Source organism: Solanum lycopersicum, chromosome 8 (assembly GCF_036512215.1).
Source record: "Solanum lycopersicum chromosome 8, SLM_r2.1".
Taxonomy (NCBI): Eukaryota; Viridiplantae; Streptophyta; class Magnoliopsida; order Solanales; family Solanaceae; genus Solanum; species Solanum lycopersicum.
Genome location: NC_090807.1, coordinates 36217507 through 36235641, shown reverse-complemented (window position 1 = coordinate 36235641; position 18135 = coordinate 36217507). Strand labels below are relative to the sequence as shown.

At 34.0% G+C, this 18135-nt stretch overlaps 1 protein-coding gene across 4 annotated transcripts; it reads right to left on the bottom strand.

The window, feature by feature from the left end:
* Positions 1-7733: 7733 nt before the first annotated feature.
* LOC101265753 (uncharacterized) lies at positions 7734-15899 on the bottom strand. Of its 4 annotated transcripts, none has more exons than XM_010326481.4 (12): positions 15694-15899; positions 15088-15307; positions 14728-14928; positions 14565-14635; positions 13989-14175; positions 11996-12589; positions 10830-11210; positions 10658-10733; positions 10512-10575; positions 9063-9198; positions 8325-8438; positions 7734-8245 (listed from the first exon to the last, which is right to left on the bottom strand). In XM_010326481.4, exons 1-12 carry the CDS (start codon positions 15801-15803, stop codon positions 8180-8182), a joined length of 2220 nt encoding a protein of 739 aa, XP_010324783.1. In that variant the 5' UTR covers positions 15804-15899; the 3' UTR covers positions 7734-8179. The 4 variants fall into 4 exon arrangements, with proteins under 4 accessions (XP_010324783.1, XP_004244855.1, XP_010324784.1 ...); XM_004244807.5 differs by having other exon boundaries at positions 13989-14151; XM_010326482.3 differs by lacking the exon at positions 15088-15307 and having other exon boundaries at positions 15694-15877.
* Positions 15900-18135: the final 2236 nt, after the last annotated feature.

The following is an 18135-nucleotide window of genomic DNA, read 5'->3' as shown; positions in this document are numbered from 1 at the left end:
TTGACACTTGGATGCCTAGTACTTTGTGTGCTAAGATTGTAAAGAAATATTTTAGCTTAGGTTATTCCTTGCAGGTACATTTCTAACCAATCTTGGATTATATTATGCTTCTTTTTGATATATATATATATATATATATATATATATATATATATATATATATATATACACACACACACACACACACACACACACAAATTGACTAACACCCCTTAGCAATTTTTTCTATACTATGCCAAATATTTTTCAATATTGAGCATTGGGAAACTTATTAAATCAATGTGATTATATATGAAGGATATTGTTATTTTAATTACTTGTGCATACTTAGAAATTGGCTAACACTCCTTATCCAATATCCTATAATATGCCCAATATTTCTCAATATTGGGCATTGGGATGTCTATGTACCCTAATACGCATTCTAAAGGACTTACTGGTCTCTTCATTAGACATATGATTTTCGGGAATGTTACACCGTTGATGCATCTACGGTTCGTCGATGCTTTCCATCGTTCCATACTTGGATTTTTTTCAACTTCGGGTCCTCGGACTATCTCTAAACTTAATGACGATTCAACACGATGGTCTGCCGATCAATTGATGGACTGTCGATCCTTCCGTAGCCCCACACTTAGTCAGATTTCCCCGAGTTACTCCAGATGCCTGAACTATCACTCGAAGATCACCATCAATGGAACGACGGACCGTCGATGCCTTTCTTGGGTCACCGCTGCACTAAATCTCAGATGTGTTTTGTGTTTTGGGTTTGGACACCTGTCCTGCATAACAAAGATAAAAACATGTTAACTACAACAAAAAGGCTCTAGACACACACCAATCTTAAGGAAAAAGCATTAAAAGTACCGTGAAACCATGGTACATCAGTATCAAGATTCATAAATGACATAGCAGTATTGAATGTGTCATCTTTACATAAACACCTTCGAGATGTCCAATACTTAAACCATTTTCCATCATCAATCCAACAAACAAAAATTTTTCCAATTTGATTAATGAATCATAACATAAAAACCTCAAGTTATAAGTGTTTGTCCAATTTGATCAAACTTTCACACACTGAGAGAAAAAATCACACAAGAACCTTTAAACATGATCAATCATCTTATTTCAGTCATACATTAAATTCTTAAACCACTATCCGCAAATAGAGTTTGATATATTTATACTTACTTAGTCAGCAAAAAAAGTTAGTGGTCATTCAAATGATATAGGTGATGTCATATGCGGGTCATGCGATTATTGAGCAGCAAATAAAACCTTCATTTTCGTTAAATATATTTAGTTTGATTTTAGAAGTTTGGTGTAACATGTAGGTTTCATTTGCTTACTTATGAGTTGATATTACACACTGTTTTCCCCTTCTAACTTAATCGTTGATCAATGCTTTCTTTTTTGAGGTGTATGAATTCATTGAGTTATTATTGAAGGGAACTTCTACAAAGTCCAAAAAACTGTTTAGGCTCTTCACTACAGAATTTAGTGTTGATGGAGTACTTCGCTGTAAGTGTAGTTCCAAAGGAATGCATTGTATTTCGTTGTGGTTTACTCATGATTACTCCGCTAATACTTATGCACGCAGACAGTTACCTCTTTTAGAAATACTTCCTCTGCATTCTTAGAACTTGTTGGACCATTTCATATTGTAATTGACAACATCCAAGCTTCTTTGCCATGGTAAATTTTGTTATGTAGTTATTTCTAAAAGATTGAATAAATTGTTTTCCATGTAATCACTGACTACACAATGTTTTTTTTTGCATGTCTCTGATTGTTATTTTGGTATAGTTTCTATTGGTGGCATTTCAATGTCTCATACATGTAATTCTCATCAAACAGTTTCATGAGATCCTTGAATCATAACTACTCTTTTTTCCTATATTTGAAGTTCATAAAAATTCCTATTGTATACAAAGGTGAAAATATCAACTATTCATTATGATGCAGGCTGTTTTTTGTAGTAGAGAATCTTGGCCCAGAAATACAAGGTCTTCCTTGGTGATGTAGTTTTCTTCAGGTAGCTCTTATCAAGCTTCCCTTGACTTTTTTTTCCTTTTGACTCATTTAACCATACAATATCATGTATAAAGATTTTGTTGATTCACTAACCTGATGAGAGTATGACTTAAGTTACTTGTCTGAATGTAAACATGGATTATTTATGTTTTGTTTAGTAGACATTTGAATCTTACAAATATCGTTGCACCGTTTTCCATGGATATTGGTATAGAATTAGCTAAAGGTGATGATATGTTGAGCCTTGTACTAGTGAGTTTTTTTTGTACTCCACATTGAGTATCGTAGATTATGAAGACACAAAATGACAGAAATCGCTAGTGCATAAAGGCAGCAGGTTCATTAGAATCCTAGCAATCTAATCTCTAACGCTTTCCTCTGAGGTTAAATTAAAAATTGACTCACCTAGAAACCATTATTCAAGTGCAATGTCAAGTGAAAGTTAGAGAAGATATACAGTGTGATCCTTAGAGAAACCATATATTTTCTACAGTAATATAATAGATTTTTTGCATACAGGTGACTTACTGAGGCAAGGATTGATGACACAAATGGCTGATCTGCCAACAACTTACTCATCTGTTTGGATCAAATATCATAATATATAAGCATCTATCCACATAAGTAAAAGAAGTAGCTGTAAGATGATTAACCTACATATAAATTAGCTTCTGGTTTAGTCATCTGGTCAAGTTGTTCTCTTGATTAGCTTATAAGAAAATCCATCAACAATTCTATATTGTCCCTTAACTTGGATTCTACTCCGATATTGAGAGTTCTTTTAATATTCAAGAAGACATCAACATATCTCAGTTAATGGAGTTCTTATATCTTGGCATATTTATCGGCTTACTTAGCCTAAATATTATATTTGTCATACAGATGTTATTTGGAAATAGTGATTCAGTTAATAATTTAAAGTGGAGTATTGGGAGTAGTGTATCTACTCCTCATTGCAACGTCTTTCTCTCTGTCTAATGTTGTGGTTAGCAGTTACTCCACTTGATTGGTTGGTTTATAGTGAACACTCTTCAATTTTGCACTTCACATTTTTTTCACTTGTAATTATTTTTTGAATCTGCTGGAAAATGCCGGTGATTGATTTGAATTGTGGTCAGAAGTAAACTCGATCTATTGTAATGAACGATGCAGAGTTTTTGTACAATTGTCATAACGTTTGATTGCATTTGATTTTTTGGAATTTATTGATATTAGAGATCTTTAAGAAATCATTTTCTAAGAATTGTTTGTACAAGACATGTTTCTCAAAGTTTATTTGAAATATATAGTTTTGATTTCATTATTAGTTAATTTTGTGCTTTAGGTCACTTTTATATTTAATTATATATTGAATATATGCAATTCAAAAGTGTTGTTACAGGACGTTCAATGTTAAAGTTATGATTTATAAGTGTTGCTCTAGATGAGATATAAAGTTACACTTTATAAGTGTTGCTTTAGATGACATATAAAAGGCAATAACACCGCAAAGACAACACTTTTAAGTGTAGTATAATAAAAATAGGTGTCGCTAATGCATCACAACAAAGCGTTCCCTTATACCAAATATGGCGACATTTAAAAAGTGTTGCCTAATGTCAAAGGTTACGCTTCTTTAAGCCGCCCCTTAAAAAGTGTTGCTTAAAGTCCAAAAGTGTCCTATCTTTTCCAGCACCGGTGCAATATGAAAGAGTCTATTAGAATTCCTTAGAATACGAATGAGATAAAAAATGCTCTGCCGAGGCTCGAGTAGAAGAAGGTAGCCTTTTATCAAAGGGCACACTTTTTGCTAGTTTAGGCTAAATTTTTACTGTGGTGGCCGTAGGCCTAAAATGGTGGTGTCAAGAAAATGCTTTAGGTGTCATTTAGGGATAAATGTTCCTAAGGGGAGCATAATGTAACACTCCGAAAATCTATGACTTGGTCTAGAGCCTCACTATGTGAACTAAGACTTAAAACATTGTTTCTAAGACTAAAATAGTGTATTGAAACTAATTAGGAAGTGTTAGAGTCGAAATGTTAAGAAACGACCATTACGTCCGGAGAACTATGTGACGTGTGCTAGTGTGCCTTCACGTGATTCAATGGGTTTTAAGAGTTGGAATTTAGTGAAATATGGTAAAAAGGTACTAAATATGTACTAGAGTATGTTTAGAGTTGAAACGTCCGGGTACGATTCCCCTATGTCCATTTGACCCAAAACTGTCAAATTGGACAGTGTGCATCCACGAGCCAAACGACAAGTCGTTGTTTGATCGATGAGCCGTCAATGGCTCTGTTGGTTGAAAGTTATCAATTTCCAAAAATGGCCAAAAACATAGCCTCTGAATCAAACGACGGCTTGCCAGTACGACACCGTCATTTGATCGACGCCTCATCGACGGACAACGATCTTTTGAAGGTCCAAAGTCGACTGCCATGTTTTAAAGTTATGGAGTTAATTTGTTAATTACTTAGGTGATTAATTAAGGGTTAAGGGGTGGTTAATTAATTTAGTTAGTGGACTATATAAAGTCTAATCCTCATTCGACTAACTTAACAACCCATTTTTTTCCCAAACCCACATCTCTCTAACTTCTCTAGCTTTTCTCTCCCAAAACTCAAACCTCCATTAAGGGAACACTAGAACTCCAATTCAAGGACGAATTCACAAAGTATTTCATCTAACATTTGCGGCAAGATCATCCATAATGTAAGGTTTCTTTCACTCTAGAAATTCCTTTTCTCGAGAGGCCCTTTCCAAAGATAGTTTTCCACTTCCCTAAAACTAAGGTTTCAATTTAGACATGGGTTCTCTTTTCAAAACGAAATTGTTATTCAGTTGTGATGAATTGTGATCTTTTATCATTTTTTAACTAAGTAATTAAGGTTGATTGTTGATAATCACTCAAGATTTCCCCTTAAACCCTTGTTCTTCCCTAAGCTCACTTTATCTTGGAATTATATTGTAATTGTGGTAGATGATGATCATATTATTATGTATAGTTATAATTGCTATGCATTAATTCTTGAATCTAAGTTGGTTATGTATTGGTTATGTATTCTTTGTAATTTGAAGTATGAAGACAATGAAAGGGCAAGAAGGTATGAAGATTGATTCTTCTTGAATTCAATGATGAAGCATGTGTAACTTAGATTATAATGGTTATATGTCTAATGTGTGGTTGTGATGTTGATATCAAGTATTCCTCATCCCTAACCCTAGACTATCGAATTGGCTATGAAGTATGCAAGTATTATGGTATGATTTTTATATGATTGAATGTAGCTTCTCATGATTAGGATTAAGCGTTGAGTGAAAGGTTTACTCACTTATATGTGGTTTCTAATTGAAAGGATAGTTCTCACTAATGAATACCTATGAGTTATCATGACCATATGTTCCCATAGGGGTCTATAAGAGAATAATATGATCTTGTACGATGGGTATGATGATTACTAAAGGAAATAAATGCTTAGCACCTAAAGGGCATATAAATAAGATGGAAGTCTCACGTTTAATAAGTCCGGTCTCCCACATGGGTTTCTTAACCTTTAGCAAGTCCGGATTTCCAAGATATGTGTTGTGTCATGAGATGAAAACCTCCACATTTAGCAAGTCAAGGTTCTAGTAGCAATCTCCTTGAACCTTAACTATGTGCCCACATAGAACTATAGCTTATTGGATCCACCTAGATAGCTATGTACGGATGGTTACACCTTAGGCAAGTGTTAACCCTCTCTTTTCGGTGTGGGAGGAGAAAACCAGATTCCATGTAGCTCATGGTCTCATGTCGGTTATTCACTTCCTTCCCTAATGTAAAAAGGTAAATGAACAAGTCAAGTATGTGAACTGTTATTTGGTCTTGTCCTAACGGTTACTAATAGGGTGAGGGAGGGTATGGGACTTCTCTTACCCATTGCACATGTTGGATCTTATGGGATATCTTAGTAGTGTTCTTTTATGATTAAGTTGCTTACATGCTATGTATGTCAAGTTATATATGATCTTATGAATCAAGCATGTTATGACAAAGTATGAGGTTATGTTGTATGCATGTAGTAGGTGACTTGGTGTGATGCTTAGCTTTGGATAGGGTTATGGGGTTCTATTCTTGGCATTGCACAATTTTTTCTTTGGGTCGCCTATGTGTTGGGACATTTCATGATTTAGTTGACTTGTAATGTTCCATATATGTGCATGTTGAGTTAATTGTTATAATGCATGGTTTTGAATAAATTGTCTTTTCTCATGCATTGATGATTTTATGCATAGGAACCATACTTGGTACATGTGTGTACTAACCCATATTTCTTCTCTTTTTCCGCAACATTATAGGTTCCGGTCATTGAAGAACTTCTAGATCACTTTGCTAGAAGACTTGGACTTTTCACCCAAGTTGTTAGTGAGTCCTCAAATTCGAGGATTGTGCCATTTGTTCTACCTTAGTAGCATTGTTATTGTCTAAAGACATTCATTTCCTCCCTATTCTTGAAAACATTTGTTGTAAGCGATATGTGGCAATATGTACTTGTATAAGGGCTATGCCCGAATGTTATACTTCGCTTTAGATGGTTTAATGTGAGACAAAGTATTAGACAAATTATTATATTAGTTAAGTTGCCTAAATGAGAAGTCTATGTAAGCTTCATAAACGAGGAGTCTAAGTAAACTCTATATATGATATGTGAGAGGTCCTCACTTTGTAAAAAGTTTTTAAACTCTTTCACATTTTTGACCTATTAAATGTAATAATGAATGCTAAGGGCTAGTCTAAGTTCTCTTCGAGGACGAAGAAGCCGGGTACGTCTAGGGGGTGCTCCCCGGTCATGGCATTACAATCATTGGGCGACCACATCACCTTATAAAACATCCTTATTAGCATATAAAAAATTCTTTATCGATCTTAGTATTGGTTAACTTAAATGTTTCGAACAGACTCGGTGTTAGAATAGACATTATTTAACTCAAACTTGTTTAAGGACATCCTTGACCCTTAACGTTTGTCTAATTCTTTCATTTTTATCATCCTTTGCAAAATAATTCTCCTAACGTGATACACCAAGTTGTATAAACCTCATACACTCATGCAATACTATACCTGTTATGTGAAACAACCACGGGGTCTCACAAACACAAATGACCAAATATCTTGTGTAGTAGCTCTTCAAATAATGAATAATCTACCTCATTCCACAACACCAAAATACTCCCTCTGCGCACTTTTATTTTTCATGTTGTGCTTTTCGAAAGTCAATTTGATTAATTTTAGTGTTAAATTAGATTAGGTATATTAGATATTTATTTTTTCTAAAAATAGATATTCAAAATATATACAAAAAATACGATAAAATTGCAAATTTTTACATATTAATATGATAAAAAATATTCATCATAAAATGTTGATCAAAGTTCTTTTAGTTCAACTCTATAAAAGGAAACCATGACAATTAATTGTGCATGTTTATATTTTTCGAAGGTCTTTACTATATTGGGATATTCAGTAGTTGATCTGGGATTATGAGCGTATATCTGTAACTGAGTCATATTATAGATATTTGCTAAAGAAAAACACTAGGATAGATGAAATAAACCTCCAACTAAGATTGGTAAACATTCAATCTCTTAAAAAAAATTCAACACAACATAAGTAAAATCATAATCCAGTAAGTATCAGAAGCTATCAAAAGATATCAACTTGGAGCTGAGAAGAATATTTTCTGCAGTTGAAATTAAGTTTTTTTAAAAAAATATCATAAGCTTTATATGAGATCTCAGAATCGGCAAAAATACATGAGAAACCCGTGATTATGAATACCATTTTCATACTGGAAAGAAATGCAGGAGGGGAGCAAAAATAGAATAGTTGGGGGGGGGGGGGGGGTTGAACGGATTAAAGATGCAATGCATCACAATCTTATATGAGCTTCAAAAAGTGCCCTATAATATTGTCGGAACCATAAAATTGATCATGTTGTTAAGCTTTTCGTGCAGCTTCACTTCACACCATAGGATTCCCAAGAGATCATCAATGAGGAGAGCCTAGTGATAGGTACTTGATTTGGAATTGGCAGCACAAATTATGACCACAAGACAAGATGTAAATTCACCCTTCACAGTCTTCTTTGCATATGCTTTACTAATGCCCTTCATCAACTTCATTTACTGAACCCAAGATGCACCCATAACCTTAGCCATGAACGCATATCTGTCTGCAGCTTCATCAATCTGCAACAGCGATATTACATGCAACATAGCGTGACTGTCAATGGAAGCAGGCCAGAATGATGACTAGTAGGAAACTTACCACTTTTTGTGTTGGTCTTCCAGCTCCATGACCAGCCTTGCATTCGATCCTACTAATGATGGGATTGCTCTGGGGACTCTTCTCCAAGCTTGTGCATAGGACATATTGCATGGTCTAAACAAGACATCACAATTAGCAAAATGGTTCACTAGAAAATAAGAAACAAAATGTAAATCATATAGAAATTAGCAATAATGCAACTTTCAATGAAAAAGGATCACACAGGTCCATCAATGTAGGTATTCCATAAAAAGACAATGAAGGGAACTCACATGAAAAACCTTTTCCAAAAGAAAATTACTCACTGTTTATAATATTTTATTATGATCACGTGATAGGTGTAGTACTCGTAACTTTGAACTATATAGATTTTAAGTTTTCAAAGTGGAACAGCCCAACAGGAAAATGGTTGTATATTTGTAGTTTGAGCCACAATATATTAACCAAATCATGTTCATACCCAGGTGCAGGAAACAAAAGATAGACTAATTTATTTCTTTCATTTTTCATTTGTTTAGACCAACCAACCACAACTCAGTCCCGAGATTTACAATTCAAAATGCTACACTCTGAAAAACTATTCCAACTGACAAGAAAGTAGAAAGATTTTATCATCTCGTAATATGCGTGCCACTCAAAATCAAGGGAAAAACTGGATGCAGATGCAATGGCAATACAAAGGCTCATAGTTGTCTGTGAAGAGTCAGAAGAAGTAGGACTATATTTAGAATGACGTACCGCCAATAATTTCAAAGAGTGCAGTGGCACCACTCGATCGTCATGATCTGCTGTCAATAGCATAGTGGGCGGATATTGAGATTCTTGATTGGGAGATTGTTCCCATGGCCTTCTGACATTATGCAGTGGTGAGTACCTGAACACATTTGAACAAGGAGATTTGAGTGAGAATGACAAGTCAAGTAAATTTTATGTCTCAGATGGAAAAAGATAAGAAATGTAGGGACAAACGCCTTAGTCAATAGAACATTGAGTGGCATTAGACAGAGACACAGAAAGGGGAAGAAAGAAAAGGGGTGGAAGCAAGAAGGAGAAGCATCGAATGTATGATTGACAAGATAGACTGGCACAGTTGCTCAAGTTCTCTTTGGGTGTGTTTGGTATGAACGAAAACATTTTCTGGAAAATGTTTTTCAATTTTCTCATGATTGGTTGGGACAAAAGTTTAGGAAAATGTTTCCAAATCAATTCATTTTCCTCAAAATTAAAGAAAATGACTTCCCTTCAAAAAAATTGAGGACTTTCCTTCAAAAATTAAGGAAAACATTTTCCAAAACTTTCATCCAACTTAAAATTACTTTTTCTTTTTTGGAAAAACATTAATTTTTTAAAACTATTTTCAATTTCAAAATTTTATTTTGTCACCCCAGTCCCCGACCCACCCCCACCCCCACCCCCAAGAAAACAAATTTGAGTTTATTTTTAAGAGTATTTTCAACTTCAAGAATTTCACTTTTTCACCCCCTACCCTAGACCCAACTCCACCCCCACCCCACCCCCCTCAGCCCCCCAAAAAAACTGTTGTTTGTTTTTAAAACATATCTTCAACTTCATAATTTCATGTTTTCTTCCCTACCCTCGACCCCTACCTACCAGCGCCCCCCCCCCCACCACCACCACACACACACACACACGCCACCCCAGCCACCACAAAAAAAATTAATTTTGTTTTTAAAAAATATTTTCAACTTCAAATTTTTATTTTTCACCCTTACCTCCCCCCTCCCCACCAGCCCTCCCACCCCATCCACCAAAAAAAATTAATTTTGTTTTTAAAAAATATTTTCAATTTCCAAAATTATTTTCTTCTCTAATAAAAATGAAGGATGTTTCTCAAAAACATTTTTCATACATAAATCAAACACTAAATATCATCTCCTAAAAATATTTTCTATTCACCAACCAAATATGAGAAAATAAGTCCAAAATCTACTTGTTTCCCAGGAAATCATTTTCCTTCATACGAAACACACCCTTTAATCTCATTCTCTTGTATACAAAATATTGCAATGAGGCTTCATCCAAAAGCAATCTATCACCATACTGCTAGTTCTTTTCACCCTAGGAACTGCTGTCATATTCTTTTTTTCACTTTTCCTTTACATGCATGAATTGAAAAGCATACTACAGTATGATGCTGGATGTTGGATTAGAATTCAAAAAACTTACTTGATTAGCCACTGAAACTCTTCCTCCTTCTCTGAGCAGCCATAATCAGAGGTCCAGGCGTGACCTAATGAGGAAGAGAATATATTTTGTAAAGAGCAAAAGAAATATGTACACTAAAGGTGAGAACTCATTCTACTATACACTACCTATGGTGAACTTGTGAAACCTAAGCATATCCATAACACCAACATGTGCAAGGGCACAGCCAAAGAGATCAGGTCTCTGCAATTTATGAAGCTACCATGGTCAATCACTGATTTATCAACACCAGAATTCAGCTTGAATAAGATACTTATATTGAAGAATCAGTTCCCTTACCTGATTGATACAGGCTCCAACAAGAAGCCCACCATTGCTTCCACCTTCGATACACAACTTTTTGGGCCGAGTGTAACCAGCTTCCACAAGATACTCAGCAGCAGAAATGAAGTCGTCAAAGCAATTTTGCTTTTTGGAAAGGGAGCCAGCTTTATGCCAATCTTCTCCATATTCTCCACCACCACGGATATTTGCAATGCAGAATACAACACCTAAATGCTTCGCAATCACTACACGACCAACAGAGAAGTACGGAGTAATACTAATATTAAATCCTCCATATCCATATAATAAACATGGGTGTGATCCATCAAAGGAAATGTCCTTTCCAGCCACAATGAACATAGGAATCTTGACACCGTCCTTACTGGGCACAAAAACCTGCAAAAGGAGACCCCCGCCCCAAAAATAAAGGAGACAACGGAAAATTGCAGTTTTAGAAAGACACTGGAGAAGAAAAAATAGAAAAAAATCATTGTTACCTTTATAATGTTTACATGGATTTTGCTGTGATGTCCATTCAGTGAGAAGCAAAATGAAAATAAAAGCAATCTGTTTTCTTTTTTCTTTTTTTGGATAGATAATAGAAGCAATCTGTGAATTTGTTTTCATTAAATGACATTTGCTACTGTGCACTGCAGAGTAAGTACTTATAACCAAAAGTAGAGAAATCCATAAGTCACTGCTATGCCCAGCAAAAATTTCTTGTCTCAAATGGATGACATGTTCACCCAGTTATATAATAAGCATTTTACCCTTCACAGGTGTAGTTCAGGTAGCTAATTACGCCAAGCGAATAGAAGTTTGGAAAAGAGACGCATGAAGGTATGGTTCAAAATCAATTAACTTTTCAACAAAATGAAAATATCAAATTTCAGAACTAATAATCCTGTAATTCAGTTTAGATGCAGGATCCAAATGAGTGTACATGAAAGTATGAATCTTCTACTTTAGTTTAGACATTTCATGTCAAACTAGTTTTGAAAAATGGGTTGATTCAATGGAAAAAATCATGAACAAAATTTTCATTTATAAAACGGATCAGAGGTCCCCACTATGGCCTGGATTAAATGCTGATAGAAGAAAGAAAATAAAAACACAAGTTCAAGCATTGTCAAAAAAAAAGAAAAAAACAAGCATAATTGTGACAAAAAATCTTCATTCACCTGATTAACTTGAAAATCAGTATGATCAAAGCCAGGGACAACAGTTTCTCGAAATACTTTCAAATTCGGAACCTCTTCATTGAGATTACACTCATATATAATTCCAGGGATTAGGAAGTTTGTAAATCCAATAAAAAAAGTATCGTCTTTGCGGCGAGCAGAAATTCCAGACACTGAGCCAATATCAATGGGTAAATGATGAAGCAGTGCTCCTGCTTTCAGATCTCTCAATTGCAAAACATTTTTCACGTCACTCAGATAATTCACAACAAGTTGATTGTTATTGACAACAACAGCTGATTCGAGCACATCCTTTTCATTTTCTTGGATGATATCAGACCAAGAATCAGGCTCTTTCAGATCTACTCTGACTAACTTATACTTGGGAGCATCCTTATTGGTCCGAAAAGTGAGAGCAGAGCCATCATTTGCAACATACTCATAAGAGGCGACAAAGTTATCAACAAGCTTGATAAAGGGTAGCAATTCATTTCTCCCCTTACAACCTTCAACCCAATCAGGAAGTGCAGATAAATCACAGTAATAAACTTGGTTGACTGGATCACAGTTCTCATAAGTATACAGGAGAACATACTGCAAGGGGATATAGGAAATATAAACATAGTCAGTAAGCAATAGTTTTTTGGAAAGTTAAGACTCTTTACAAGATGACGTTGTTTTTTATTTATTTTTTTTTTTGGGGGGGGGGGGGGGATTGGGTAAGCTAAAACCAAGGTAAAACCTGCAAACAACAATAACTCCATAAATGAAAGGAAGACGAAAAGTTAAACCTAAAAATGGGAGTTGCCTATGAGGAGCTTCTAAGCATCCCCGAACTAAATTCTATCAAGTTTCAAGGCCTCACTTAGATTCAAATTTACAATCACTAATATGGGAGGAAGATTATCAACATTTTCAACCAAGTGCTCCTATTGTCACAATAATCCTGACAAAAAGCCTTTAAGAAAGTAGTACTTTGACAACTGATAGTCTATCATACAGAGGCCCTCTTAGAACCTTCTCAGGAAGTTCTCTCTGTCTTTGAGTAAAATTTCATTAAATGGCGAGTAGGACACCAGATACTCTAGGCAAAGAAACAAGATGACTAATCAACCTAGACTCTTTCAAGAAGCACATCACATCCATGCGAGTGGTACTTGTCGATGTATACCTGTTCCAGGTAGTTTTTATTTTTTAATGCAAAAAAGGGTCAAAATGCCCTTAGTGAAATTGAACAAAAATACCCTCAATTAATAGTTTGTCTAAAAATGTCTATGCCGTCAATAGCTCAGTCCAAAAATGCCCTTATTGTTACTTTATTCTTTTCCTATTAATAATTTTTTTATCAGCAAATTTTTATCCAACTAATCATAAAACTCTTTAAAATAAAAATCCTATTTTATTATAAATTTTGTTTTATCATTAACTAAATGAAATTAATCATTGAATCACCTATGATCTTCTAAATACGACCTATGTTATTCGTTAAAAAGGTACATGATATTATTCAATTTTAATTGATAAAATGAGAATAGGAAGAAAAACAATTATTTTCTATATTTTTAACAGTTAAAGTGATTTTAAAAGAAAGAAAACAAGAATAGGGTTATTCAAAAGCAATATGTTTATTAGTTACAAGATGTGTTTTTTAATAAAAATGGCATCGTTGACCCATTTAGTACCAACAGGAGCCCTTTTGGACCAAACTTTTAGTGGTAGGGGCATTTTTGGACCAAACTATTAATGATAAGGGTATTTAAGACCAAACTATTAATGGATGACACTTTTGTTAAATTTCCCATAGTTTAAGAGCATATTAGACTAAACTAGGAATGGATGACTAATGAAGATGTATCTTTATCTTTCCAAGACCCACATCTATTTTACCAGGTTTATTCATAAACAAAATATTGATATTACTTTGGAATTTGGAGGTAACATAATTCTCAGACCACAATAATTATACAACAGATTAGTAGAGTCTGCAGTAAACCTTTCCATCTTGTGTAACTGAAGCTGAACGCGTACACTTCGGATTTTCAGGATCTTTCCAGCACAAGATATCATCAGACTGATCAGTACCCAAGCGGTGATAATACACTTCATGGTATAAATTGGAATGTGTCTCTGTTCCAGCATCCAAACTTTCTCCATCTCTATGAAGCAAGACACGCTCCAAACTTTAGAACCATAGAAAAATTACGAAAGCCTCGTTAACTAGAAAAACGGACGTATTTTCCAGAAATATAAGTCATACCATTACTATGACATATTTATACCTTTAGTATGAAACAGATTTAAGGTTCTGTTTGTATATTTATACCATTATAATTATAACATACCAGCAGATAGTAGCACAATATGTATTACAACAAACCTACTGAGCTTAGTGGAGACTCATCCAGCAGATAACATTACATCGGATAGGATTATATGTGATATCACGTGACATAAAATTGCACTCAACTGGTATAGATCATCCACCAGATATATACAGAAAATCACGATCGTCAAATCATACTTGAATATGAATCAGATTTCTAATGAAAATATAGCTATCAATACTCACTTGGGTGCGGGATAACGGCTGTAGAAAAAACCTTTGCTATCATGGGTCCAGCTAGCATCAGAAAACTTAACCTGTGAGGAAACAGTTACATTTGAAATAAAAAACTGCATGCACTAAACTATGTCCACCATAATCAAAATTTATTCTCTTTCCAAAAACATACCCACGACAATACATCAGGCTCGACGCTCTTAGCAACAACCTGCATAATTTTAATAGTCACCCAATCACTACCGCTCGAACTAATGCCATATGCCAAAAACATAGCATCCTCGCTAATGGAACAAATACTCAGTGCAACTGTCCCGTCCTCACTAAGTGTGTTTGGATCAAGCAAGATCTCTGGTTCTCCATCCAAGCTATCCTAAAACACCAAATAACAAGACATATTTAATCAACTTATGCCTCAATTCCAGATCAGTTAGAGTTGGCTAAACAATTATCTATATCATTTCCTCTATTTTCAATAGAATAGAAACAACCAAAAGGGGCTAGAGGGAATAGAAAATGAATGTCTGCAGACCTGCACATAAAGGACTTTTTGGGGTTGCAGTCCTGTATTGTGGAAGTAAAAGTACTTATCTCCTGCCCTAAAAGGAGCTTCATATTTAGGAAAATCATACAACTCCGTTATATTTTCCCTTAGCTTTTCTCTTGTCTCACAAGTCTTGAGAATTGAGTCCGTTAGATTCACCTGTTTTTCCACAAACTTCTTGGTCTCATCTGAGTCGGGATCCTCAAGCCTAATCAAAAGGTTCAATGGACAAAAAAAATCGAAATTTACCAAAGCAAAACAATAACAGTAACAACAGCCTTTCCCAAAGTCCCAAGTTAGTTGGGTAGGCTATATAAATCCTCCATTCCACCACATGAAGATCCATGTGAAGAGTTTAGGAAAGAAAACTGGCTAATGAAGATGTTGAAAACCAACGAAATCAAAATTAACCAAAGAAAGTCATGACAAGAACAACTATGCGTTAATCTAAACTAGTTGGAGATAGGTATGTTGTGCTTTATTCGTATCCAAGTCAAGAAATTAGAAAAAGAATATTGTGATATGAAAGAGAGAAGAGCAGATGAAGTATTTAGAGCATGCTAATTGAGTTAAATCTTGTAAAATCGATTGTACCATCGATACGGATCAGGAATGTCAACTCCATGGTAGTTATCTGTAACGGATTCATCACGGCGAGCAGTTGGGTAGGGCAGAGGGTCGTCGAGAGGCGATAGGGATCCCATTACAGAGGAGAGCGGAGGGGGAAGAAGATGTTAACCAAAGGGACGGTTGTTGGAGTGTTGAACTAAAATACAATGTTCTTTCTTGTCGCGACAACTGGCAAGATTTAAGTTCAAAGTTAAATTACGAAAATGTCCTTCGTCCATTTTTTAAATTAAAAAAGTTTTTTATTATTTTTTAAAATTAAATCATTAATAACAATTAAACTTGACCAATACATGATTAGATGTTACAAATTATCATTTTCCCTTTCTCAATGAATTTGATTGTTAAACCTTTTATGTTCTATCATTATACACATTCATTCAAACCCTTTCTTCTACTTAGGGCCCGTTTGGATGGGCTTATAAAAGCAGCTTTAAAAAAGTACTTTTAAAAGTGCTGAAACTTATTTTTAAAATAAGCAGTTATGCGTTTGGATAAAAGTGCTGAAGTTGTTATGTCAAACGTGAAAAGGGAAAAATGGAAGAAAGAAATGTTAGGGTTATATGGGTAATTTGGAGATTGTATAAAAATATTAAACACAAAAAGATAAAAATGTGGTCAACTTAAAACAGCTTATAAGCTAAAAAAAAAAAAAAGCACCCCTACCCCAGCTTTTAACTTTTGGCTTAAAATAAGTTTTTTTTAACTTAAAATAAGCTGTTTTGAGTATTGCCAAACAGCTAAATAAGTCAAAAACCAGCTTTTAAGTCAGTTTGACCAGCTTTTAAGCTGAGCCAAACAGGCTCTTAATTTCTCCATGGATAAATATATTAATCCACTGCACCTTTTGTTTCATAATCTAATAGTTCTTATATAATATTTTTTTATTGGTCATTATTTTTCTTTTTGATTCGTGCCTTCGTTCATTTTTTTATTTTCATGATTGTTGGAAAAATACATCATCTAATAGTTCTCTTGTAATATTCTTTTATTAGTCACTACTTTTCTTATTTGTTTGTGCCCTTCATTCATCTTTTTATTTTAATGATAGTCGGAGTATTTATATTCGAAGAAACTTAAGCCTCGGGACTTAGAATTTTTGAGTGATGATTCTAATTGGTAAAAATATATTTCTATCTTTACAAGTTATTCATTATCCCCCTAATTTTTTTTTATATTTATGTTTTAGGCAGAAATTAAACACTAGAAAGAGTTTATTTTATATGCACAAAAATACATATAGGAGTATTTCAGACAATGTTGAGTAATTTTATATCAACAAGAGATGGTCTTATATAAATTATAATAGTAACAAAGGTCAAACGTGCAAGGCACGTTTCCAGAACTAGTTATAATAATAAGATCGAAGAACGACGAAAGCAAAAGATCTGGGGAAATTAGGACACAAGAGAATGCTGCGATGGCCACGCGATGGAAACATTATCACCACCCTTGGTTGCTTGGCGTGACCACCCAAAATAATGGGTGGATTTCAAACTATATCATTAATTAAATTAGGGGGGGAAATACAAAAATATCCCTCTCAATTTTTGTTTATTAGTATAGCAGTCAATATGGATTAGGTCACTTCATCCAGGTTAATTCATATATGCTTTGACATTTTATGGGTCAGGCCAAGCTAGCCCAGTTTTTGTGTGGGCCAGAAAATAATCGGCTCAATCCACAAAAACGTGGGCTACAGACTTCTGGGTCGGCCCATTTTTTAAAAAATTATATATTTTTATAATTATTAAATTAAATTATAAATTATAATTTAAAATATTATCATAAATATCGACAAAATAATATTACATGATGTTAATGTTACTACTTGTTAATTAAATCCATAAATAAAATGAAAAATTACTTGGAATGATACCTTTTAATAAATAATTATTGAGTTTAGCAATACTTTTTGTTTATTATCATTTATAACAATACTATGGTAAATTTATAATATGTGTTAAAAGTGAATTATGTGTACAATAAATATATAGGAAAAAGATAATTGTTTTTAAAAATATATTATGTTTGTTTTATAAGAAATTGACACATTATATTATAAGTGTATTAAAATATGTGATAAATGTATTAATCATTAATAAAACTTGTATTATATGTGAATAATATATTATTCTTTATAATATGTATTAAAATTGTATTATAACATATTTTAAAAGTGAACAAGTGAAAAAAATGTTATTTTATAAATGGTAAATATTTTCTTAATATAATATATTTATGTATGTTTCCCTAAATAAGATTATATTCATAATGTTTATGGAAAAGAGTTAAAATTGCTCCTAAACTATGCGAAATAGACCACTTATACTCTTCATTACATTTTGGAATAAAAAATACTCCCGTTGTTATGTTGCGAGACCACAAATATTCTCAAGAGTCAACACC

What these genes read in the sequence shown, in the direction of transcription:
- LOC101265753 (XM_010326481.4), bottom strand. Translation starts at nt 15,803, where the DNA reads ATGGGATCCCTATCGCCTCTCGACGACCCTCTGCCCTACCCAACTGCT. An exon ending in ACTCTTTGAAATTATTGGCG is followed by an intron (nt 8,439 to 9,062) that starts GTACGTCATTCT and finishes TGTCTTGTTTAG; the next exon opens with ACCATGCAATATGTCCTATG. An exon ending in GAAGACCAACACAAAAAGTG is followed by an intron (nt 8,246 to 8,324) that starts GTAAGTTTCCTA and finishes TCGCTGTTGCAG; the next exon opens with ATTGATGAAGCTGCAGACAG.